General features: G+C 36.5%; 1 protein-coding gene across 3 annotated transcripts in view; it reads left to right on the top strand.

The window, feature by feature from the left end:
* RASGRP1 (RAS guanyl releasing protein 1) overlaps window positions 1-25603 on the top strand; it is a 42852-nt gene that overhangs the window by 1814 nt on the left and 15435 nt on the right. For all 3 annotated transcript variants that reach the window (XR_008234470.1, XM_052782483.1, XM_052782482.1), the window contains exons 2-6: window positions 1333-1502; window positions 17837-17942; window positions 20051-20113; window positions 21943-22074; window positions 23178-23331. Coding sequence is in view for 2 of the 3 variants with exons in the window: in XM_052782483.1 (XP_052638443.1) it covers window positions 1333-1502; window positions 17837-17942; window positions 20051-20113; window positions 21943-22074; window positions 23178-23331 (625 nt within the window). In the remaining variant the exon portion in view is untranslated. The remainder of the gene's footprint in view (window positions 1-1332; window positions 1503-17836; window positions 17943-20050; window positions 20114-21942; window positions 22075-23177; window positions 23332-25603) is intronic.

Below are 25603 nucleotides of genomic sequence, written 5' to 3' on the forward strand. Positions count from 1 at the left end.
AACGATGGAGGCCTAGGGTCAGTGTTGAGTTATAAGCGACATCATGTACAGTTTTGTGGCTTTCCCAGCATTCAGATGAGACAGAAATTTAAGATGAGGCTTGAAATTCACTGGGATGAGGTAGGGTCCAGTATGTCTTCATAAGGCATGCATATTTCCAACTTCATCCAGGAGTGCCTATATGGAGATGTTTATGTCTTTTACCTTGCCTGTCTGTATGTAATATGCACACTGGATAAATTTCTATGCCTTTTCTTCCCAGGACTGTCAGTTTATTAATAAAGTCTTGCATAGCGTTCCAAGAAAAGTTGTACGAAAACTTAAGATAGCGTCTTAAAGATGCTGGAATCACTTGTTTAGAAAGACTGTGGAGTGTAAATTGTCCCTGAAATAAACCCAAGTTTTATTGAAACAGCAGTGGTTGTTGCCCTTTTGTGAACAGTATGGTTATGCTCTCAAGTCAAATTTTGAAGTGGTTCCTGTTATTTGCAGGCAAAAATGTTTCAGCACTTTTCATTGATATAATGATGTGCCTGTTTACTATTTCATATAGAATTATGACCTTGTATGCAAACAATGAACAGCCTTTAATATTATCTGTAGACATACACATTCTTGAAATCTAAGATATTTTATCATCAAAATACAAGCCTAAAACCAGATATGTGCTTTATTTTCGTCTCTTTTACCTTTATTATTAAAGACATTAATTTAGTCACATATGCGATTTTAAAACAACTTGGTAGAAAAAAGTAGTATAGAACAGCTGCAAATTAATCTGTGTTGGTTTTTTTTTTTTTAAATTGTGAAATACTCCACTGTGAAGTTGCACTGATATTTTGTTTACTTAATAGTGATTTTCCAAATGAAATTAATAAAGCTAGCCTGGCATTTTTCAATGTGTGTAATATTTGATTATAGTTATTTTTTTCTCCTTTACTTTTGGTGGGCACACAAATATGTGGTGGTAGATTACTGCATAACAGCGTTCCTGTTACATAGTTTGAGGGGGTTTATGCTTGTGCTGAAATCGTAATGTAAACATAACTCCCCAACAAAGAAACAAGACTTCTGGTAATCTTGACAGATCATTGAAGGAGCTCTATAACCGTAGGCTCTACAATCCACATTTCACAGGGAAAAAAAAAAAAAAAAAAAAAGTCATTTACTGAGCAGTCTCTTTGGTGTACGTATTAAGTGGGAGGGTTATGTCTTTCAGCACCATAGCTACAGGGACTTAATTGTCCTTTAAATCTCTCCTCCTTTCCCATGTAGTGTAAAATTTACCACTCGATCTTCTTGTATTTACTTCACTATTGTGCTTTCTTTTAGGCAACCTGCCCAAGCATGCAGCACTGGCCCTGAATCAGCACTTGAGCTGAAGCAGATCAGTCATTGTCCCAGCGTCTCAAATCTTGCCCAGGTCACAATGGTGCCGTTGGGGCACTTAGCCAAAGGGGCCACTTTGGAAGATCTTCTTGAAATCTGCATTCAGTCTTTTGGTGAGTGTCTGTACGTTTTTAGAATCGTATTAATTCATTTGTGTCCTAGCTATGTTTAGGTCACTTACTAGTGAATTACATTGATTTATTAGTGGAGTAGAAAGATGTAACTGAGAATTTTCTATACCTAGGTGACTGCATATTTTTATAGGTTTCTGGATCTGTTTATGCATATGTGTGTAATATATGCTAAGAGGTTAGTGAGACTACTGCTTTTTCTTGAGAGAATAAGACAAACGCCAGTCATCTATACTTCTATGTGTGTTTTTTGTTGTTCCTTCAGTACCAATTTGGTAAACTTCAGCAAGTAATCACTATATTTTGCATATGCAGTAATATTCTCATCATGTCTGTAAACAACATGTTTATATTAAACATTTTGAAATGACCAGAGCTATTTTTACACTAGGTGAAATAACATTGGGCTGCTTTTTGCATTATTAGTACAGATTTAAACTTGATTCTTTACAAAATAGAAAGAATCCAAACAAAAATCACAACTGTATACCTTTTTGAGGCTATCAGTTATCCATTTATCTTTTTACAGTAAGAATTGTAATGTATGGACAAGCCTGAATCTTGCCTGACCCCTATGTCCTTAGTTTCCCAACTTTTTCATTAGTATATATGTTTATTTTTTATATTATTAAAATATGTTAGTACTGAAGGCACTCAAAATGATTCTGAATAATTTGCTTGTTAAGTAGTGCATCTGTTCGTTAATGCTGTGTCTTTCAGTGCTGTGAGCTATTCCCAAAGCATATGTGGCAAAGTCTTAGTTGCAGAGTAGTCCTTAGAAAAATAAATGTACTTGAACACCCACTAAGCTCTAAAATAATTAATCTATATAGTTAAATAGTAACACATAGTGCTGATCGAGTGATACAGCACATAAATACTGTATAAACAATCACTAATCTTTCATATTCATTGGAATTTTTTTTTTAAACTTTAAAGCCTTCTAATCAGCATATGTAGAAAAATGCATGTCTGAGAAAAGTCGATGAAACATGTAATTGTCAGTAACGTTTTTCTTTTTGGCTTCTTTTCTCTTCCATTTAATTATTGTAAAGAACATATCCACTGAGCTGCTATAAAGCCCTAATTCCTAAATGTTGATTCATATTTTTATAAGTTTTGGTTCACGGGGGGTGAGATAAGACATGTAAGTACGTGTAAGACCTTCATACAGTTTTAACATTTCTATGAAAAAATGGTACTATAAATGTAACATCATAAAAATCTAGTAGAATGATTACGGTGATTGATTTCAAGTAGTGTAGGTGAAACCCTGAATGGGAGATTATCGTTGGCTTAATTATTTTAATACTTTTTTTTAATACTCTATGTATATCAGCTTAGACATGCTTATGTGTTCTTAGATTCCTGGGCATCTGTATATTACAAGGACTAAGGTGACAAAAAAAATCAAGTGTACCTGTCCAGTTCAGCTATATATGCATGTGGATCTTTCTAAAGTGTTTCATACTTCAGTTAGAAAATTTACCATAGCCCACTACATAGGGTTTTCTTGAACCTTGACAAATGGTATGTAGGTCTAGCAAAGCGAATTGTAGTGCATCTGCAAACATAATCTTAAACTCACTAAGGACTGCTAGAATTATAATGTGTGCTGCAGAAGTTTAGACTCTTCATTGGGCAATTCATAGTAGTGTCTGTATTTGTACATCTTCTATGACATTATGCAGGTTCTTAAGTTATGTTGGAATTTCCCAGTAGGGTATTTAAATAAATTGTAAAGTGCAACTGTTACAACTATAAATAACCTACATAACTAAGTTCCTTAAAGAAGGTTCTTGTAGCTACCAACAAAAACACTATGCAAAATTCATTCACATCATTGTGCCAATAAAGGAAGAGATGGAAAAAACTTTAATCTGGGAGTTTGAGGAGGGGTGGTGGTAGCAAGAAAAATGGTGGGGAAAAAAGCATATTTGCTGAATGATTGCGAGTAAACTGAGTGATTGAGTAAGTGTCTTCCCGTGCATAGTATTAAAGTTGTCACCCTGTACTCTACTAGTTCTATTCAGACTGAGGTTATATCTTCAGTCTCAGATATGCTGACCTATAATATTTTGTATATTATTCTAGAATTTCATTATTGTGATCTCAGCAAGTTTTACTTCAATATTAAAAATACAGAAACCCTCAAGATATAAGCACAGATTTGCTCTGTATGTTTTAAGTTTACTTTCTGGAAAAAGCCCTTGATTCATTTGCTGTCTAGGGTTAAGGAGAACAATACGCAGTAGGTAGAGATGATGATTTGTCACATTTCAGAATATATACTGCATCATGTTAATATTATGTGTACAATTACAAATACAATTCCTACGTAAAGTATGCAGCTAAATTTATGTTCCTGGACTCAATTATACAAGTTTGGAAAAAGCAAATAATGTGTAAGAGAGGCTGCTGTCAACAATGGTGTGTAAGGGGAAGTTGGCAGCCTTTTCCTATATGCAGAGAATGTCACAAGAAGGTCTAACCAAGAAGGTATTAAGAATTAATACATGCAGCTGTGAAGAACACAAGCATAAGTATTTATCTTACAGTATGGGTGAGGGGAAAAAGTGAGAAAGGGGGATATGCTAAGTTGAAGTTAAGAGTGAGAAAGCTAAGCTTGCCACGATGTTGTAAATGAATTCCAGGATGTTTTGTAGAAAGACAAGTTTTGTCCAGAGAGCCAAGTTTAATCCAAAACCTATGCAGAGGAGGCAAGAACAAAGACTGGAGCTTGGAGTTAGTGATACTGTCTGTGGGTCTACAACAGTGCTGGGTAGAAGATGACACTAGAATGTGGACAGAATAGCGTAAATTACAGTGGTGGTGTTTTACCTGCTAATTCCAAAAGTAAAGAGCTAGGAGGCCTTTTTTTTTTTTTTTTTTTTTTTTTTTTAGAAAAGACCAAAAGTTTATTCAGTGTAATTACCTTAAACATCTACTTTGGAATGATTAGTGTGTGTTCTTTCACCTCTCAAATTTGGTCGTCTTTAGCTTGAACTGATGAATGATAGGCATGTGCTTTAGTGACAGAAATAGTGAGGGTCATATGAGGGAGTGTGAAGTCATGTAGATGTGTTTCATGATAACTACATCTGAGAGATCAGCTTTACACCAGTGTTTATTCAATTGCATGATGAGAAGCATATGCTGAAAGTAGAGGTTTCTTCAAATCCCATGAAAGGTTGCATCAGGATGTGTAAGATGAATTATCCTGCAAATCCATTGCCAAAAGAAAAGGCAACAGAAAAGCCAGGATGTAAGCTAGGGCAAGAGTTCAGGAAAAATAGCATGATGGGACATTGAAGGCAGGAAGTGTCTTAGAAAGCAGTATTGGTCCTGAGATTAGGAGAAGATTTGCAGAGACTTGAAACCGCTCTTATCAGTTTAAGATAAGATATATAAGATAACCGCTCTTATCAGTTGGTTATATAGGACAGTGATTCAAAACACATTCTACATGACTTGGAAGATCTCTCAACATTGTAAGTAGCTACAGGATGCTGTTACTGCTATGATCTGGATTGACAAGAAGAGCTGTAGAGCTCAAGTAAATGCATCACATGTGATTGCCTTAGAAAAGAAGAGGAAGTGTAGCATGTAAGTGGAGCTGACAATAACTTTTAAAGATGAAAAAGTGATTGTGTGGAAAGAAAGAGCAGTCATAACAGGGAAATGAAGGGAAAGAGAAATAAAAGAAGGGAAGAGAGTGCTTAGAGGGGAAGAGCAGGAGGTAGGGCAAAATCATTGAAAAGACTAGAAAATACAGAGGATTCAGTGAAACCTCTCCGTCAGAGAGGTGAATTCTGAACAGAAAGATCATAAAGAGAAAATTAAAGGTAGATGTTCAATTGGCAACAAGATGGCTGAAGTTGTGAGTTCAGGGAAGCAAAGAAGTAATAAATAGATCTTGGCTTGGAATATGACAGCTTCAGGAGGGAGATAATTTATTCTGGAGAAAATCTTCATTAGTGACTGTGATTCTGGAGTGGAATTGTAAGTAGGACAGTGATTTTAACCCCCTGCATTCATGTTTTTCCATTATGTAGTATATAAAATGCCTGGAAAAGAATGTACTTTGACTGGCAGACAGTTCTGTGAAAGTCAATATGGCTTTGTCTCCTACTTTGCTGCTAACTGTAAAGACACTTACCAGCTTTGTTGTTGAAACTGACAGAGTAGGGTCTGCTTTGCTGGTCCACAGCCATATTAACTGTTTAATGCTGACAGTTCAGTAGAACACAGGAAGCATATGCCTAGTAGCACAGCCCTACATTTTGCTAGTTCTTCTTACAGTATTCTTTGTGAGACTGCATAAATGCACGTTAACATATATTTAGTCCAGAAAGTGTTACAGATCAGAGAGGAAAAATATATCAGCAGCGTTCACTTCACTGGATATCTTGTTAACTGTATACCTGCTAACTACAGAAATGAAATAATAGTTGTTCCTAACACTTTTCACCCTAGACTGTCATGCTACTGTGAGCTTGATGTTCTGACTATGTGTTAGCAAGTCAGTTTCTATTCTAGCAGATACTTTTTTTCTATTTGTATCTTCACTACATGTTTGTGCCGTATGAGGTCCCTGTTTCATTCCTTTGACTATAAGCATTTCTCTTTATCTTATAAATGTACTTTTTTTTTTTTAAATCTTGAGTAAGGTTTAAGTGTGCTTATTTTTTTAAACAAATACAGCTTTCAAGTATTGGATGAACTATTTTAACATGCATTCAAGCTTTGTAGGGTCAGAGGGCCTTTTCCTTGCCCACACAAAACATTTGTTTAAATTGTTTTTACAAGTGTTTAAAAACTCTGTTGCAATTGGGACAAAATGTATCTTCAGCATAGTGTCAATTTGCTATGTCCCTGAAGTGTTACTTAGAACTACCTAACAAACAATTCCAAGAGTGCACTTGAAAGTCATAATTCATACAAACACTTGTGTCCTCCTAAAAACATCTGACGGTCATTTAAGAGCTGAGAAATCCCTAAGATCTCAAAATTTTAATATTATGAAGGTATTTCTGTCCTTAACCTTTGAGCGTGAGATCTTACTCATTCGCCTCTTACATTTGAGTACTGGAAGCATGTATGTTGTAGCACACAGAAGACCTATGCTTATTCTACAATTCAGGCACTTCAGTTACTGCTAGACAAGATGAATGTGCTCAATGGAAAAAAGAAATAATGAAACATCATCTTTAAATGCATGTCACCATGTAGTGTCCCTGTGTCTGGTTTCTTGAGAGGTGTAAGTAAAGTGCTTTAGGAAAGCAACCGAAATATTTCCCAGAGCGTGTAGCATAATTCTGTGTGGAAGATGAGCCATGATAAACTGTTTGCAGTGGAGTTAGTTGTTTATACCGCTATGTCAATCTTCAATATGAAAAAAAAAAAGATTAAAATAAGATTTAAACCCATGGCTAGTACTTTTCAAAGCAGTTAAAAATCATAACTTCAAAGATTAGCAATGTTATTAATAGAATTTAGGTGAACCTAGTGCAATTTGCAACTTCTAATGGTCATAATACTCTTGGACAGCTAGGTGTAAGAGGAGGTTGTGATGCAAATTGTTCTGCAGTGTCTGATCAGTGCTAAGCTAGCCTGTTGCCTCAATGTGTGATAGAGATGTTTGTAAACAAACCTTAGAAACTCTGGAAACCACTTCCAGACTGATCTGGATGAAAGATGCCACAGAATTGTTTTGACAGAAATCAGAAATCTGGCAAAGGTGCTGGTGCTGGTTGCCTCCTAGGTGCTAGCTGCCTAAAACTGTACAAGTTAATCATAGTTAACATTTTCTAGAATAAAAAAATAACTACATTAGCAGAGCTGTCTAGCTCTATGAACTGATATTTTTATAGCTCAATTTTGTATCAATATCATGCAAAAATACATTGAGTCTTAGGAATTCTTTGAGAGCCAGGTAAGTATTGCATCCATTTTACAAACAACGAAACAGGCAAGTTAACTCATTAGAAGAACTGTAGCCATCTTCTCTAAAATACAGAAAATTTGAAAGTTCTATCCAGTTTTTCCGCTTTCAGTTATCTAGAAAAACCCATTCTACTCTTAACATAAGTACTTTCTTCCAGTCTAGTTAAAACATACAATAACTAGTAAAACAATCACAGTTCAAGTACGAAGTTTATCCTTTTACCAAATTTACCATATACCAAATTCTAACATAGAATTCTGACTCAAAAGCAGTTACATCTTTCAAGGCATATGCACACCCACAGAAGGCAACTTTGGTCATTTACTTTTTTCTGTTAGGTTTGCCTGAATAGGCATTTGTTTTTATCTTGTGCTCCACAAACTTGCAGGGTTCCACCCCTTGCCCCTGAAGCCTAGGCTGAATGTTGAGGTCTCCAGACCCCCCAAAAGTAGTTTAAGTTTGTTCATGGTACTGTTCCGTCTTAAAATCTTGTTGATCATTGTGTGTTAAGTAATCTGGGTGTGATTTGGTCATATACAGTGCAGAAACTTTAGTATTGCTTGGCAAGAGAAACTATGTTAATGATCAATTAATGACATTGTGGGAACAAAAGAGTCATTACAGCTCTGTAGAATGCATGACATTGTGGGAACAGAAGAGTAGTTACTGCTCTGGAGAACACTAAGTGCTGTTTAGCTAACTATTAAAGTTAATTATGATTGTACCAAAATGAAAATAGATTTCATTTTTAACCTGATGTCTGTGGAAAAAGTTTTCCCAAAGCCAAGCAACTTAGATATCTTTATATTTTAAAGTTCCATTTAGCTAATTTGACTTCAGTCTTTTCAATATAATTTTCCAAAGTCAAGAAATAAGTAATACAAGAAAACGAAGAAAACTTAGACTTCTTGCTTTATGAAGCAGTCTCCCATTTACTTATATTTACTACAGCGAAGTGATAGAAAATTCTATCTTCATACTTCTAAATATAACTTCAGAAAAAAAAGATAACTTTTATTTAGCAATGCAAAAAAGCTTAGATAGCAATAGAAAATAATTCATTCTCCTGAGAATGTTGTATGAATTTAATTCTTTCTCCTCCTCAACCTACGTATGAAGTTGAAGCAAGAAATAAGTCACTTGTTCTTTAGGCTTCCCCATGCATTTTACTTCCTATGTTATTTGGTTTGGTTTGTGTGTGCTTTAGTGTGAAGTTTTTTAGTGTTTTGCGGTGTATCGCCAAGTGTGAAGACATGTTTTTACATTGCTTTTTTAAGTCTGAAAAATAAGGGGCTTCCCTTAGACTGTTACATAGTTCAGTAGATCTTTCTGTTATGCAGGGCAGACTGGAGATTAAAAGCTAAGGTAACTTTCTAAACATGATATCACTTTTTTTCCCCCCATTACTGAGGTAAGACAGTGCAAGTGCAACCGCTGGCAAAAGGCAAAGATAAGAGTACCTGTTGGGAGCTCTTAAGATTACACTTGCATTGGTGATGACTTTAGGAATCCCCAAACACTGCAGTTTTAATACTCAAATGTATATGGAGGTCACGTTCAGAAAAATTCAGTGCCTTGTGCCGCCTGTATTGTGTCGAAAGATCATTTAGAGATATGCAGTAATATCTTTCTTTGGAAGTACGGAACTCCTCCGGCAGAGAACAGCGTGAGATGTCAAGAGCTTCTTTTCTATTTTAACCTTTACATTTTTGGGGGGAAAAAGATTCACCCTCAAAATACTCACTTTGGGTATGGGTGAGATTGTCTTCTCTCTTCCTCCAGGAGAGCCAGTTATGTTTAATGTTGATCTCCAGTGTGTAGTGTTACTCTTTTAAAAGTGTGCATTTAAGAAAAAAGAAAAAAAAAGTACTTAGGTTGAATAACATAGAAAACAATCAGATACCTTTATTAGTAATATTAACAAATGCCCTCCAACAGTACTTTGGAGGCATAAGACTCTTGCTCTGAACTAGACCAGCTGATACAATAGGGCCAATAAAGCTTACACTTGAACACATGTGGGAATGTTTCTCTGAAAATTTGGCATACTGCAGCTAGCTTGAATTGGCAATTGGGAAGCTGCTTCTGAATGCAGATAATTTGATAGCAGTACCTGGTGATTAGGTATGTTTTTTAAGTTTGGAATGAAGCTGTGGGGGGAGTTTGGGGGTTTTTGTTTGTTTGTTTGTTTTTTAAACTTTGGTTCTTTTCATCCATGGTGAACAAGAGATGTTTCAGTCTAAGGGTGAACTGTTGTGGTTTAACCCCAGCCATCAGCCAAGCACAACACAGCTGCTTGCTTATCCCACCCCCCCCAGCCCCTGCAGTGGGATGGGGGAGAGAATTGGAAGGGTAAAAGTGAGAAAACTCATGGGTTGAGATAAAGAGAGTTTAATAAGTTTAAAACAAACAAACAAAACCAACAACCAAAAATCCCAAACAAACCCAAGAAAAACATGTGATGTGAAAAAACCTAATTGCTCATCACCAGCCAACTGATGCCCAGACGGTCCCCAAGCAATGGCAGCCCTGGCAAACTTCAACTCAGTTTTTGTTGCTGAGCATGACATGATATGGTGTGCAGTATCTGTTTTGTCAGTTGGGGTCAGCTGTCCTACCTGTGTCCCCTCCCAGCTTCTTGCCCACCCCCAGCCTACTTGCTGGTGGGGCAGTTGTGAAAAGGCATGCCCCATCTGCTGGGTTAGAAGCTACTTCGCCAGAGTCTGCAAACACTAATACTAGAAATATATCTGGAAGTTAGAGAAAAGACTAGAAAGCTGAGTTATGTAAGGGAGGGAAACATGAAACAGTAAGTCAGAAATACTCAAGCAGGAGTAGAGTTGGAGCAAGCATCAGTAATGAAAATCAAGGCCAGGAACTGGGGTCTAAGTGATCTGCAACATCTTCAAGTCCCTGAGAGGAAAGTGGCTTGATGTCTGCTAGTCCGTTACAATTTGAACCTTTGGATGGGGCTGACTTCATACTTCCTTGGATCTGATAACTGGCTGCCTCAGGATCAATCATGCAGTTAGAGAGAAGCTTGTTATAAAACACTGCAGTTGTGGGATGAATAAGTGTGAAGCATGCAGCTGGGTTCAGTGGTCAAATAGTGATACCAGCCTCAGAAGTTTCTGATTCTGTTCCGGGAGTCTCATTTGTCTTATCTATCCATGCTTATGCCACCCCAGCTGTGTGGCCAGGCATTACACTTGAATTATTTAAGAGTTGCCTGCAGCTCAAAAGCTGCACGTGGCTCCAGTATCATGATTTAAAGCTTTGAAAAAATCTTGAACACTCAAATGATGTTTTGTAGGCTTTGGAGAAAAAGACTATTTGATTAAAAAGTTCTCATCTAAATTCGCTAAAATCAATATTTTAAACATGCTGTAGAACAATGTATGGGGGGGTGTGTGTGTGAACTTTCTATCTTGTTCTGTGTACTTGATCTGAATTTCCAAGGCTAATGGAATGCCTTCCACCCACATTTCATCTGGTTTCTCTCGAAGTACATTTTAATTTTTCAAAATCATCCCATTTTGCCTTGACAAGAGCTTTTATCTTCTTGTTTTCATTTCAAAGAATTACCCACCCAGAGTTCTTTCTGCAAGATGTAGCTTCCCAAAAGCTGTTTCTGAGAGAGGGTAATGGCTTTCCCTTGAGGTTTTTCTCCCCTAATGTTCCCTACCCTCACATAGTACAGTCTTATTATCCTTTTTGGATGCATATTAGACTCACTTGTGTCTTGAATATATCTGCATTGTTAATGAGTATTTGGAGGAACAGCAGTGGGTTCTTCCCCCCCATACTGTAGGGAATTTGAAGGGGGAAGTAGACTTGGAGAAGTGTCAAGTTTATAGGGTTTTTTCCAACATCTGTGTTTACTTGGCTTGTTTAGGGTTCTGTTGGTGCAGGATTGATCACAAAGTAGTATGATTCTTTCCTCTCTGGAAAATACTGATTTGTTCTCATTTTAATTTTGGAGTTTTCCTCCTAAGACCAATTACTTGTGTAAATAAATTTATGTATTACTCACTTAATAGTTACAAGCATGTATGGACAATAAGCCAATTTAAAAAAAAAAAAAAAAAAAGCTTTAGCGCAATTCCCTGAGTATTTTGGTACTGTCTGCTAAACATTATAGCATTCTAGTTGCATGAGGGGGAACACCACCATCCTGTATAGAATTAAATGTAAGCTGGAGAGCTTAAGACTCCACCTGCTTTCTGCTTCAGCTAAAATTAAAACAATAATTCTTTTACCTAATTAGTGTGTCATCTTTGTAAGGACATTGTAATTAAGTTATTTCTGAAAGATATTACGCACTTAAAATGCTGATCTGAAATAAAGAAAACCTTACTAAGGACAAGTACAAAGTTCTACACTTAGGGTAATCAGTTGTAAAAACAGTAAGGTAAAATCCTTGATATATAGCATTTCTTCAGAAAAGGATCTGAATGGGAACATGGATTTTAAAACTGAAGATAGTTTAATGATATTGTACCACTGCAGAAACTCTAAGGATAGAAGTGCATGTGTAGAGGGATATGTGTGCTTATTTTTATTTTTTTATATATATACACACATTATATATGTACATTTACATATATAAAAATGTATGTATATATAAAGGTATTATGTACCTGTATAAAATTGACAAATTTGGTGTTTCCTAGCTCAGAAAAGAGACAAGGGGAGCAATCCTTAAATAGAAAAAATATATCGATAAGGGACAGAGAGTGTTTTTTCTGTTTGCTGGGGGCCAGGCATAATGTGCTTAAGCTTGCCCAAGTTGCCTGAAGTCTTTGATTAGACAGTAAGGAGAACTCTAATGACGGACGTGCTCAAGTGCTGGAATAAGTCACCTACAGAGGCTGTGAAATCCTCATCACTGTAGAATTTTAACAACAAATTAAACTGGTTCTGAAGCATACTGGTTTTGAGAAAGCTGATTCTGCATTGGAGCAGGGGAATAGAGTACATTAGCTCCTAGCCCTGATTTCTGCCATCAGCTGAGCTTTCAGCTGTCATTAAAAAATAAAGACTATTTCCAATTCAAAAAGTAAACACCCTAGTTTAAGTTGAAAGCGCTTGCTGACCCTCAATGGTGTCATAACTGATGAGCAGGGTGATGGCTTCTTATGAATTTGATTCTGACCAAATGTGATCAATTTAATGAAGAGAGTTAAATGACAGGGTACCAAATTCCAACACAGCAATAATAAATCTGTAGTGAGAAGACTACTATGTGTTGCATAAGTTCTAAGCTGAAGGGGAACAGAGTGTTTCCTGTTTGTGAAGGGAAGTTCCAGGAAGTATCCATGAAATACTCGTGAAATATTTAATTCAAATTTGGTTGCTTCTAGCCATTCTAAGGTTGTCTCATAGTACTGCACCTCTCATGTGGGGCAGAGACATTGACTTATGGCTGGTTCAGTTCAGTCACTAAACCATAGCATGTACTCCCACATGTACCTCCAGATTTCATACATGTCTGTGTGTTTCATCAAAGTCTTTGAGACCGTAAGACCTTAAGAACATCAGTTCCCTCAGTTTTCAAATCACGTGCTGCTTTAGTAATCTTTGCAGACATTTATAACACCATCCCCACACCATCATCTTTAAGCCACCAGAAAAAAAACCACTTTGCAGAAATCTTGAAGAATTCGATGTAGCACATCAGTATAGCAACCCATGACTTTCAGCTTTGCACTTAATAAGACTGCCTGGCAATTGCTTGATGCTTTCTTGCATTGCGTTGCTTCTGGTGCTGCTTTTTGATAACCACTGGAAGACGTAAGGGAGTTTACAAGAAGTTATTCATGTTCTAAAGAAATTATTCATGTTCTTAGTAGCTTAGTCACTGATCACGTGATGTCAGTGCTCTGTGATTAATTTCTGATTCATTTCAAATTGTACACTAGGCGATAGAGTTGGAACCTGCTTATGAAATAAAGACAATGCTTATGAAATAAAGGCCTCTTAGACCTAGAAAAGCTAACCTTTCTTGCAAAATTCAGTTCAGTTAAGACATCCTTGGCATTCTTCCTGTTGCCTTATTGAACACATGAGTGGGAAGGTCTCAGTACAATGATCTTCTCTATTGAACATACTCTTTCTGTTAAGTGTGTTTACCACAGGCTTCATGGCCATCACGACCTGGTGAAAAGCAGGCAGTGTGCTCTTAAAGCCTTGCTTATTGGCCTTTGAGTACTTTGATTCTTTCAACTATTCTAGGAACAAGTGATACTTCAGTTATTTCTAAGTCATAGATTACAGGGAGCCACCAATTGGATCATGCAATAGAGTGGCTGATGGGCCTGGATTATGATGTTCTTACCCTTGTGTGTTCTGAGTCTCGCATATGCAATGGAACTTTTGTAATTGTAGTTTTTAGCAGCTTTGTGTTACTACGTAGATAATAAAATATTTAGCCCTAAATGTCTTTGTGCTTTGACTCATGTAGTTAAGTACTGGAAAAGTATATTCAACTCCTGCTTCCTTGTTTGTTTCAAAGAATATTTATTAAAACATGTTAGTACAATAAAGGCATTTAGAGGAGGAAAAGTGTGTAACCATTGGGTTATTTGTATTTTGGTGCAGTGAAACAAAGCTAAGGCTTATGCAGTATTTTGCAGCTTGCTTTAAGGTAAATCGACTAACTGAAACACACCCATTCCACTTTATTTAGTAGTCACTTAGTGGTTTTTGCTCAGCAGGGTGTGTGGTTAGAAACAGGTATACAAACGGAAATGAAAATGAGTCTCAAAGTTTTAAAACAAACTGCTGGAGGTTCAAGAGAATGCTGCAGAGGCATTCAGAGACACTTGCAACACAGTCAGGAAAGCCCTCTTATTGGCTCCACCGTTTGCGCAGAGATAGTTTACCACCGCTTTTGCTACTTCCTTACACACAGCTACATTTAGCAGGTTAGCTCTCTGAAAAGAAGTGACCTAGTGGTCAGAGATGCGAAAGACCCAGTGACAGTTCTGAAACTGAGCTGGAGTCTCTGCTGACCTAAGGCCCATTTTTAGCCGTTTAACTCCATGGATTTTTTTGAATTATGAATTTGTGAAATACAGATGGAAGAGGAATCAGATTAAATATTCTTCTGTTTAGTAACACCTGCTGTATCATGGTGTATGCACTTGAAAAGTCCTTCCTTTTAAAACTGGGCAGGAAGATGACATTAAATATTTGATACTGCTTGTGTTTGTAAAATTGTGTGCTGCTACAGTTCCATGCAGGCTTGCTGTTAAGTGCTGAACTGTACTGGGAACCTTAAGGGTTTTTTTCCTGCAGAGTGTTTATTTTGGTTTTTAAACCATCACTAATACAATGGTTTTCTTTGTGGAGATGAGCCTTTTAGTTGGGTGAGAGAATGGACAGCACAAAACTTAGTACTGCTTTAATGCTTGCAGAATAATTGCATGTCGTCATAATGAAGTCTATCTCTGTTGTGAGATAATTAGGTCTGGATATTGTGAAGCACAAATCCACTTTCATTATGCAAGAAAATACCGTAAATGTGTTGACCTAATCACTAGTAGCAGTCAGAACATACTGTTTTTCTCTGAATTGTAAAATGGAAAAGGTAAAATGGAAAAGAGTCCTTCTAGAGGACAGAAATTCAATCTGGAACCTGGTACCAAGTGGTACCTGTGTTATGTCATGGCAGAGGATTTTGGAATATGCACAAAGGAGAAACTGCTAGGAGAGAGTTATTTGCTGTCTTTGTTAGCTGGAGATGATCTATATTGAGCGTTTCTGAAAACCTGGTGATTTAATTACAGCTGTATATACTTAATAGTATGTGTGCACATGACGATTTGGCTTCAAAGTTAAGGATATATTGAACTGCTTTTCTGATTAAACAAGAGCTGTTGGATGGAGGCTCTGGCAGAACACCAAGTTTTTTAAAATGGGTGAAAATTGTTACAGGCCTCTGTGTGCAAGGCCTAAAATAATTTTAGTCTTCCTGAAGACACTGGAAGAGTACAAAATGCCAAATATTAAAGGCCTGAATAAGTACTGCTTTCTGATGTCCCAGCCTTCCTCTGCAAATTTCCTACTTCTCTGGATGAATACTTTGCTGTTTTGCCCTCAGTGCACTTGCTGTAATACCTAGGCAGTTTATATCCCAGAAAGATTCTCTAGGTAATGAATGAAATTATGTGAAAACACGAACAAGGAATGCATAAACTTCGGTTCATGCTATAAAACTGAGAACTTCTAGTATAAGTCAAAAGGCAGCTCAAGAACTTTTAGTTACTTGGGGGTCTCATTTATGGGGCTATAGGACAGGCAGACTTTCCCCTCGCCCATATCGCTGTAAGTAGAATTGTTCCTCACAATTTAAGTGTAACTACAGAAGATAGATTCAGAAAGCAGTATCTCGTGTTCAGTGTTGAAGATCACCTGATACATAAAGTTCTCATTCTGGGCTTGATAGTGCTGAGTGGGTTGATGCATGTTCACGTAGGCTCTGCCAGAATTTACTGATCAGGATTTTTCTGCCTGTCTTGCCTGAGAGGCTGGCTGTAGGTATTTCAAGACTCTTTATTGTATTAAGTTTCCTCCAAACTGACTAAGCTTTTGCTAGAAGAATGAAGTTACCCACACAAGGTATATGATACCCAGCATATCCTCTGCTTTCAGGGCTTCAAACAGTCAGCTAAAACAATAACTTCACTTGTAAACTACAGATCTAGGCCATTCTGAGTCACCTTCCTACTAAACTGTATCTACTCTGCATGAAATAGTCAGCCTGTCTGCCAGCTTAAACTAAATGTAATGGAAAGATAGGAATCTCAAAGAATTGCTTGTGTAGAAGAGAGACATCCAGATCAGTACCCACATTGGTGTAGGGGCAGCTGTGCGAGCTCAGCATTGGTTTAATTTGATTTGCTGTCTGGCCAGTCAGCCTGGATTCAAGCTTTTGTGTAGCTGATAGCTTTAAGCATGAGCGAGGAGTTATGGCATTGTTGCGAGGAAGAGAAGGAAAAGAATTTCAGGGGAGAGTATAGTGATAAAGGGCATGAATAGGACTATTGTGGAGTGAAGAACAGAGGAGACAGATCTAGAGGAAATCAGGCTTTATTAGTTCTACCAAAGATCCAATGTATTGTTCGAAAGGAAAGGCCTGGGCTCTGGGGTTCTCTCTTCACATTTGATACCTTCCTGTAGAAAGGCATGGAAACTCTTGCTGAATGGCTAACATGGATTATATTGTTTTGCAAGTGGGCTAAGTTTAATGTTCCCTTTTGGTGTTGTGCAATTTAAATATATTCCCCCCCCTCTAGTAATAGGTGCCATTTCATATGCTGCAAATCTGCTGTTTAACCTACCTCTTCCATTTTGCCTTATTGTGTGTTGTTTCTGTATATTGTTTCTGCTATTGCTATTTTAAGTGATAAGTACATTTATCCTCATAGAGGACAGTGTATTTAAAATTATTCAAAAAGGTAAATTTTCTTTTGTGTTTGAAATGGCGTCTAATACCAGTTCAAGCTACTTCAGTTCTCTCATGGCAGGCTGTAGAAAAACATCATCTGTTAATGTTTACAAACACTTTCACTACTGTGTTTGTTACAGAAATGGAAACTATTTTAAACATTCTGTTACATTTGATGTCCTTGATCTTTTCTGAATATGGAAAAAACCCCCACAAGACCCAGAAGATAGATGTAGTCTAAAAACCTTCTTCAAGTGAAATCCTTGTAGTGCATAGTTCAAGGAAATGTGTTGGGACATTTAGGTCCAGCAGCAGGAGTATGCATAGGTTAACCTCTGGGCTTCTGCATACGTTATATCTTGTTCCATGTGCATCTAGGTATAGATCCTAACCTGTGCACGTGCTTTAGTGTTATGTATGTCAGTTGTACAAAAAGCCTCACAAACACTTAAGAATATCACCATTCTGTTTGATAAGTTCAGTCATGCCACTGACTGACTGGTATAGATCAGTAACTGAATTCTTTTGCTCTGCAATTCATTAGTTTGTTTCAAAGGTTATACTCATCTGCCTAAAGCTAAGCATTTAAGTGCATTGCTGGGCTGAGATCATTATGTATAATTATCTGGATATTTTGAGTGCTTTTGAGACATAACTGCCTTTTTTTTTTTTTTTTTTTTTTTATTGTAAGGGTCTTCCAAATCCTGGTAGTGAAATATAGTTGTTGATATATAGCTCTCATCAGAAAAATGATGCACTTCCTAAGTTACTAAGTTACTGCTATCTTTCAAATAGCGTAGGTGAACAGACCTGATTAGAATTAGTGTTCTGAAAAAGCCTTTTGCAAGTTGTTTACCAAGGTATACCAAGATTTCAATATGAATACTCTTTTTTTTTTTTTTTTTTTTTTTTTTTCAGATTTAGAAGGAAATGCATATCAAAACAACCAGCTGCTAAAGATAATTCTGGCCATGCATCAGTTTATCATCTCCTCTGCAGACATGCTCCAGAAACTCATTGATCTATATCCTTTGTAATATTCACCTGCTGTTAAGGTAATATTAGATAACTTGACAACTTTGAAACGGGTAAGTAGAGGATATTTAATCTGTGGGTGTATTACTATTCTACTCATTAAACAATATACTTGTTCTTTACAGGTTTTGGTTGTATAGTGTGTTTTTGTTTGGTTTAGGGTTGGGGTTTTTTGTTTGTTTGGTTTAGCTTATCATCCACAGAGAAAAAGATGAAACTCCAATTCAGATTTGAAGTAGCATAAATCACTGTCCATTGGCCATGGAGGCACTACCTAGCAGGTATTAGATTAACGTAGGCACCTCAGTTAGCTGCTGTGAACCTGGGCCTAAGTTTCAGATCTCTTTCTCTCTGTCCTCCATACAAGTAGAAGAGCAAAGAACAAAAGTGTAATTTTTGAAAATGCTCTGATTGTATCATCTGGAGATGAAAATTTTCAACAAATACTATTTCTCACTCACACACTCAAAATTACAATGCACTGAAATAAATCATAAGCTTTTCCTTCCCATTTGTTCCCATTTTGAGGTGACTGCCTGGACTCATACATGTGTTTTTCTAGCTCATTAGGTTTTTCACAACAAAGCTACTAGATCATATTGGCAATACTAGCCTTTCTTAGGAATTGTGGAATATATTACCTGACTTCTTAGCTTTACAAAATGTTTACTTCTAATTAGATAAGCACAGCACAGGAAGCAGACCTGACATGCTAAGAATCTCTAGGCAATTTTGGTACAATTTAATTTAGATAATTCTTTCTTCCCCCAGATTCTGTATCTTTCTGGCTTTTAAAAGCAGCGTCATTTACCACAGAGTGTTACTGTAGTGTTGGATTCTGACTGTCCTGCTGCTTCTCTAACCACAAGTGTTAGATCAAGTGTGCTAAGCTACAACTGTGGTGTAGTGTTGCATTTAACTTAGGCTCATGCGCTCTTTGAAAATGGAAGGAAGTAATTGCATGTTTCTGAGAAGTAACGTTTTCTACAGTCAGAGAAGTGATTCAAACTTTTATCAGACTTGCATATTTTGCAAGCTTGGTTTTTGGCTCTGTGTATAGCTCCCTGTAAAGACATTGAAAGGTAAAGACGGTTTTGAATTGATCAGATAGTCTGGGTTCTTGTATTTTGAAAAACCTTGCAAATGTCCTGGTTTCACCATTTTCCATCCCCTAAATTATGTGAGTGATTTTAGATAGTTATGGATGATTTGTAAGCGATCTAACTTCAGACATTCAGTTCAGGGCCCTTCAGAATATTTGGGAAATTATTCAGACCTCACTAGTTCTATAGTCAGCCTAATTTAAGCACTTAATATGGGTGCTTAAATTGTGGATGGTATGTTCCCTCAGTTGCAGTAGATTTAGCATGCAGTTAATTTCAATCAGACTGTGGGAGGATCCACAAAGTATTTTCACTGAATTATATTTTTTAGTACTGAAAATATGTGTGTAATCTACAGCAGAAGAATCAAGATATGCATAATACGTTTTCCAAATGGATTTTCCATGTCTTCAAAATATATTGGCTACAATATCACAAATTGTTTTATAGAGCTAATAGACTAAAAATCTGGGTGTTTCTTTCCAGTTATTTATACAGCAAATCAAATGAAAACTGTTGCGCATTTAGGAAGGTGAGGTTAGCAAGGAGAGGCATTTCACATTTTTCTCTACCGTTGTATACAACTGGTTATGTTTAAAGGAAAATAGCATCTTTTTGGGAAAAGCTCCAGTGAATCGTAATTAACTGAAAAGGATTTCTTCATAAAAGCAGTAATTGATAAATTTGGTATTACTGTTTCAAATTTTAGTGAGATGTGCAAGGGCATGAGTTTTATTAGAAATTGTGAGGCATGTTGCAAAGAAACACCTGTAGAAAGCTGAATCATTTTGTTACTTACCACTATTCAGTACTTGGGCAGCTACATCAGTATTACTCATAGTAGTCATATTTGCAATAAACTTTTGCTAACCCTAATCTGATATTATATGCCATCAGTAGAATGATTCCTACTGCTTACAGATAGGGAAGTATCAAGCATGTTACATTTCATGTCATATGTGAATGGATGTGGTTTTCCTTAACAGTTTTCTACCTATCTTAATGCTTTAGAAAATAAATCTTCTATGCTGTGTGTAAAGATATGCTATTTTGTGAGGTAAGAATATTCTTGCTTGGTAGCTATCCATGTGCCATACCTAAGAATACTTTTGCATATCTTAAGCTGACATTAAAAAGAGAAACAGCTATACTGCTTCAGCTTTTCAAGGTTCAGTTTAGCAGCATTACACAAAAAGGCCCAACCAGCTTTGTGCAGATCTGTTGAAGCCAGCGCATGAATTGTTGGGTCACAGTTTTGAACTGAGTCTGTATGAATCTGTATCTTAAACATCAGTGAAAATTGACAGTGCTCAGGAATTGGTAGCATTGTGTCTAATATTATATAGGTCTATTAAAAAAAAGTGGGATATTGCAGCTATATTGCTTATATTAAGCAAAACTTGATTGCATTCTGTAGGTAATTCTCCTTAGTAATTCTACTTAGTCACTTGCAATGATTCCAGATCACTTTTTTTTTTTTAATTAAGTATAGTAAAGTTTGATATCTCAGTTTACAGAAAACAGAACAGAGGAAAAAAAGATGCAACTTTTTTTACACAAAATGGGAAATAAGTAGTAACAGGAAGGTAAAATTTGTTTTAAGTAGTGATGATTTTATTATCTCAAAGCAGATTACTGGTTAGGTCAGAATGCTTTGGTATTGTATGAGATCTGGGAGCATTTTTCTTCTAGGCAAATTCATACATACATGCATCTGTAAGAATATGCATTTCCATTTTTCCAACAAGCACAGATTTTTACATGCATGCGTCTAGTGGGTCTGGCTGGGATGGAGTTAACTGTCTTCATAGCAGCGCCTATGATGCTGTGCTTTGCATCTGTAAGTAAAAGACACCAACGTTTCAGCTATTGCTGAACAGTGATTGCACAGCATGCAATTTCTGTTTCTCACTCTGCCCCCGCAGACTGTAGGCTGGGGGTGAACTTGAGGTTGTGAGGGGACACAGCCAGGACAGGTGACCTGAATTGACCAAAGGGGTGTTCCCATGCCATATGGCATCATGCTTAGCAATAAAAACTTGGGGGGTAGTCATTCCAAAGTAGCTGTTGCTCGGATACTGGCTGGGCATCTTGTGGGAGATAGTGAGTGATTGCCTTTGCATCACTTGTTTGTTTGGTTAGCTTTTTTCTTTCAGTTATTAAACTGTCTTTATCTTGACCCACACATTATTCTCACTTTTGCCCTTCCTGTTCTCTCCGTGATTCTGCTGGGGGGGGTGGGGAAGGAGTGAGCAAGCAGCTGGGTGGATACCTAGTTGCTGGCCAGGGTCAACCCACCACAGTGGGTGACAAGTCACCTATAGGAATTGAAATATAAAATATATGACTGAAACAATTTGAATACCCAACATAGAAGAGTGTAGTTCTTGGAAAATATTTTGTGCATGTGAGACTGAGTCATCTGTAAACTACTAAATATATTTAATTAGTAAATTTTTCTCTAGTTAATAGATAAAATTCCAACTACCATAGTGCATTTTTTTTATGTCCAGGCTAAATAATTTCAAGTTTTAAAGGAGTATATAAAATTATCTAGAAGTTCATGAAGAAAAAATCAGCATGCATATTATCTAGATTTAATGTGAAACCAGAAATTTTAATATTGAATTTTTTGCAAACATTTATGTAGTATAGTTCTATACAGCATTAAGACAGGTAGTTTCTAATTCATTTTTGATCTTGATTTTATCAAAAATCAGAATTTCAAGGTGGCCTAGCAAAAGCATCTAAAAGCAAGATTTATCCCCTGAAGTTGGTCAAGAAGAAATATAACTCATAAACAGGAGCAACTATCTAAATTTCAGCCTTGCTGATGTTAGAGCAAAACCTTTATTTTTGTGTTTCTGTATTTTCAATGTGCAATAGGTATTGGATTACAGAGTTCTGGGTTATGTTCAAAATGGACTCTCAACTATCCACAACTATGGAAGAATTTCAAGAACTGGTTAAAGCTAATGGTGAGGAGTTACACTGTCATCTAATTGACACAACCCAAATGTGAGTGCCAAAGTCTCATTATGCTTGGAAAACAAACTTTTGCTCTGAATTTCCTTTATTCAAATATAATGTCTCTCCAGTATAGCAGGATAGTGGTCCTATAGTGGGTTAATTTTAGTACGTCATATGTTATCTATCCTTAGTAGAGTTTATACATCATTATAGATTAAATATATATTATGTAGAGGAACAGAATGCCTTTCAAGTATGACTTAGGTTGAATTTAACTGCTGTGTAGACTTTGTGCTGATTCTTTATGCTAGAAAAATTTTACTCTATCCAGGGAACTTAGAAAATTTGTAGAGGCCTAATGATTTTGAAAGATCACTTGAAGTCAGTGAGAAAGGAGAATACTTTTTGATTGGGTAACAGATGAGGTAAAAAAAGTGTTTGTTTTTAACACCAAAGGTAAGTGAGAAGATACAGTTTATTACATTGTCAAACTCTTGATACTATTTTGTGTGATTTTAGTTATAAAATTACTTGTCCTGTCCAGAATAAATCCTACAGCTATATATCACATAGTTCCTTCTTGGGAAGAGAACCTTCCTTGTTATATGAGAGTAAGATAGTTCTGCGGAATTGTGTAACAGTGTCAATTCATACTTTGGTTGGAAATGCACAGGCAAAAGCAGAGCAGAATTTGGCATACATTTTATATCTGGTTATGAGAGAGGATATTTAGTTTTTCAAATCCAATTAAATTTCATTACTCCGTGGGTGAATAGCATAGGCAGACAGTTCATACTCAGAAGCTGGTCAAGGAAATGTGTAAGAATTATTAAATGGAGGAGCACTGGATGTGTTCAGTGAAGACAAAGTTACGGACAGCAATTCTGGAAGTGCAATATATAATCTCATGCTGTTTAGTAATATAGTTGTATTGTACTTATGTGCTACATCAATTTAATAAGGACTAACAATAATGTTTTGTCGTATAATCTCTAATGCATGAAAGGAGCTTGCTGTTTAGAAATTCAAATAATTCACTTTTTATTGCAGTAAGGCATGAAAACAATGTTACTTTTGTATTAGGGAGAAAGGAAAAGTTTCCTCTTCAGAAAATCTCTCAGGGTAATTCTGTTTTAAAATTTGTCTAAAAGAAATTCTAGGGATTGGTCTAGAAAGCTGACACAGCGTGTGAAGGCCAACACCAGTAAGAAACGGAAAGTCTCGCTTCTTTTTGATCACCTTGAACCAGAGGAGCTGTCAGACCACCTTACCTATCTTGAATTTAAGTCTTTCAGAAGAATATCAGTAAGTGATTATTTATTTATTTATTTATTTATTCAGTCATTTATTTTAAAGATGGGAAGGACGTAGAAAAGATGGGAGAGGGGTAGTATTACAACATTAACCCTGCAGTGCAAGCAGTTGGACAAGCTGCGTCTGTCCAGACTCTTTTTGTTTTACTAGTTTTGAAGGTGGTCGGTGGTACTTATTCTAAGTACATACCCTTTTGCTGCAGTCATTTCAGAGGGGGAGAGTGAAGCTTTTAAGCAACTGTGGAACAGAGCTGGGGCACGGTCAGTTGGAAGGGAGAGGAGTAAACCATTTGATCTTCTTCCAAATAATCTCTTTTTGTTAGAACAAGTGGTGTCATTGGGCACAGGAACAAGCAGCCTCCTTTGACCCAAATCAGTAATCAGGCTAAAATGGGATGAAGGAAACTTGGAATATTCTCCTAGAATGCTAACCTCCCGTGGTTGTAGGAAACAGTGCAGCATTCTTGTGCAGTGACTAATGGACTGTCTGTATAGAAGATGTCCACCGGACTCTGCTTGCCATTTTTGATTATGCATAACAAAATAAAGACTAGGGATAAGAAAGCACTTGAGAAAATGCCATGTTTTTAATGTAAGAGGGGCTTAAAATATTTTATTAGACAAGCTTTCAAGTACACAAACAATTCTTAAGGATTCGTCTCATGCTTTCTTTCATTTGGTTTGTTTTCTCAGCTATGTTGGTAACAGTTAAGTTGCTAACTTCCCTATGCACCTTGGTTTCACTTGCATCCTTATATGCTACAACATTACTTCTATTCAAACCTGATACAGTTCACACATGGAAAAGAAAAGTGAATGTTAGAGACCAGAATCTAAGACGGTTGCAAAGTCAGTGTGATGATAACAGTGAAAGCGAAGTGGTTTTTTTAAGGTTTTTTGTTTGTTTTGGTTATTTGGTGGGGTTTTTTTTGAAACACTACAATCTGAAGATGAAGTCTTGCAAGGAAAGGGGCTCTCAATAGATTGTGGAAGATTTCACAGTTGTGTGTTAGTGTACTTTATTTTGAGCTGACATGTATATGACTCTTCATGTTTTGTGTTAAATTCAAAAAGCCATAGAACCAGAGTCATGCACAGATTGCTGCCTTTAGGCAGTAATAATATGCAAAGCTTATATAATTCTTAACATTTTCAAGCTCTGTGCAGACATAAAGTAATTAATGATTAATAAGCATAACAAGTATCATAGCAGTCAGTGTCAGATGTGTCATACAGTTCCAACAGTTACATACTTGTATACATTTTATATGCAGGGTCCCTGCATATGTTTTGGTATAAACTGAGTTTACCAAGACCTCAGATCAGAAAATAATGTGTAATTAATAAATAGCTATATTAATTAACTCTTTGCAGAATGTATTCACTATATACTAAGCCACAGAATCCTTTTGTTATTCTAACATGGCAGCATATACTGCGAGAAAGGCTGCAAATGACCTGCTGTGTTATCAGTCACTGGAATAAACTATTCATAGGTTCAGTCATTTGAAAGTCAGAAAGGAATACTTGATCCCCTGAACGTATAGAGGACACAGCAAAATCTTCCATGGGACACCATGTGTCTTGCAGCAAAGAAAAATGCAGGGAGTAGTGTTCACAGAGTAACGACTGCAGGTATGCTGGTGTTTGGAAACCATTTTAATTTATAGTTATAAAATACAGGGAGGCTACATTCTGTTGTAAGAATCTGGATTCTGCTTTCCTGTTGAGGCTCATAAGTTAGTCATTGCAATACAAGACTCTTGCATTATTTAGGTACCTGGACTTCTTTACCATATCTGCCACTAACAATCTTGTTACAGCTGACCTCATTAATAAATTCTTGCACCAAAGTTATTTTGAAACTTTAAGTAGTATGTTAGATAAAAATTTATTCAGCATTTAAAAAAAATTCCTTTTGTGAAGGAGAGAGCTGCTGAGAACAAAATATAAACTAATCAAACTGATTCATAATTGTACTGAAACTGCTATGAAGTCCATAATTATGTAGTCAGATATTGAAAAATTATCTATCTGTATGGAGTAGTTGCTTAAAAATCAAGATCCAGCCAAATCTGGCTGGTGTTCAAAATTCAAACAATAAGTATAAGTACTATGTAATCTCAGAGACAGCTCTTCTTATTACTGTTAATGTTTCTTCCATTTTTAATTTAATAAGAGGACAAATCCAGAGATGTCTGCTGTCATATCTGCTTTTTAAAGTTTTAATAGTTCTTATTAAATGGATGGAAAAAAGTTAAAAA

The sequence above is a fragment of the Harpia harpyja genome, chromosome 3 (assembly GCF_026419915.1).
Source record: "Harpia harpyja isolate bHarHar1 chromosome 3, bHarHar1 primary haplotype, whole genome shotgun sequence".
NCBI classification, from domain to species: Eukaryota; Metazoa; Chordata; class Aves; order Accipitriformes; family Accipitridae; genus Harpia; species Harpia harpyja.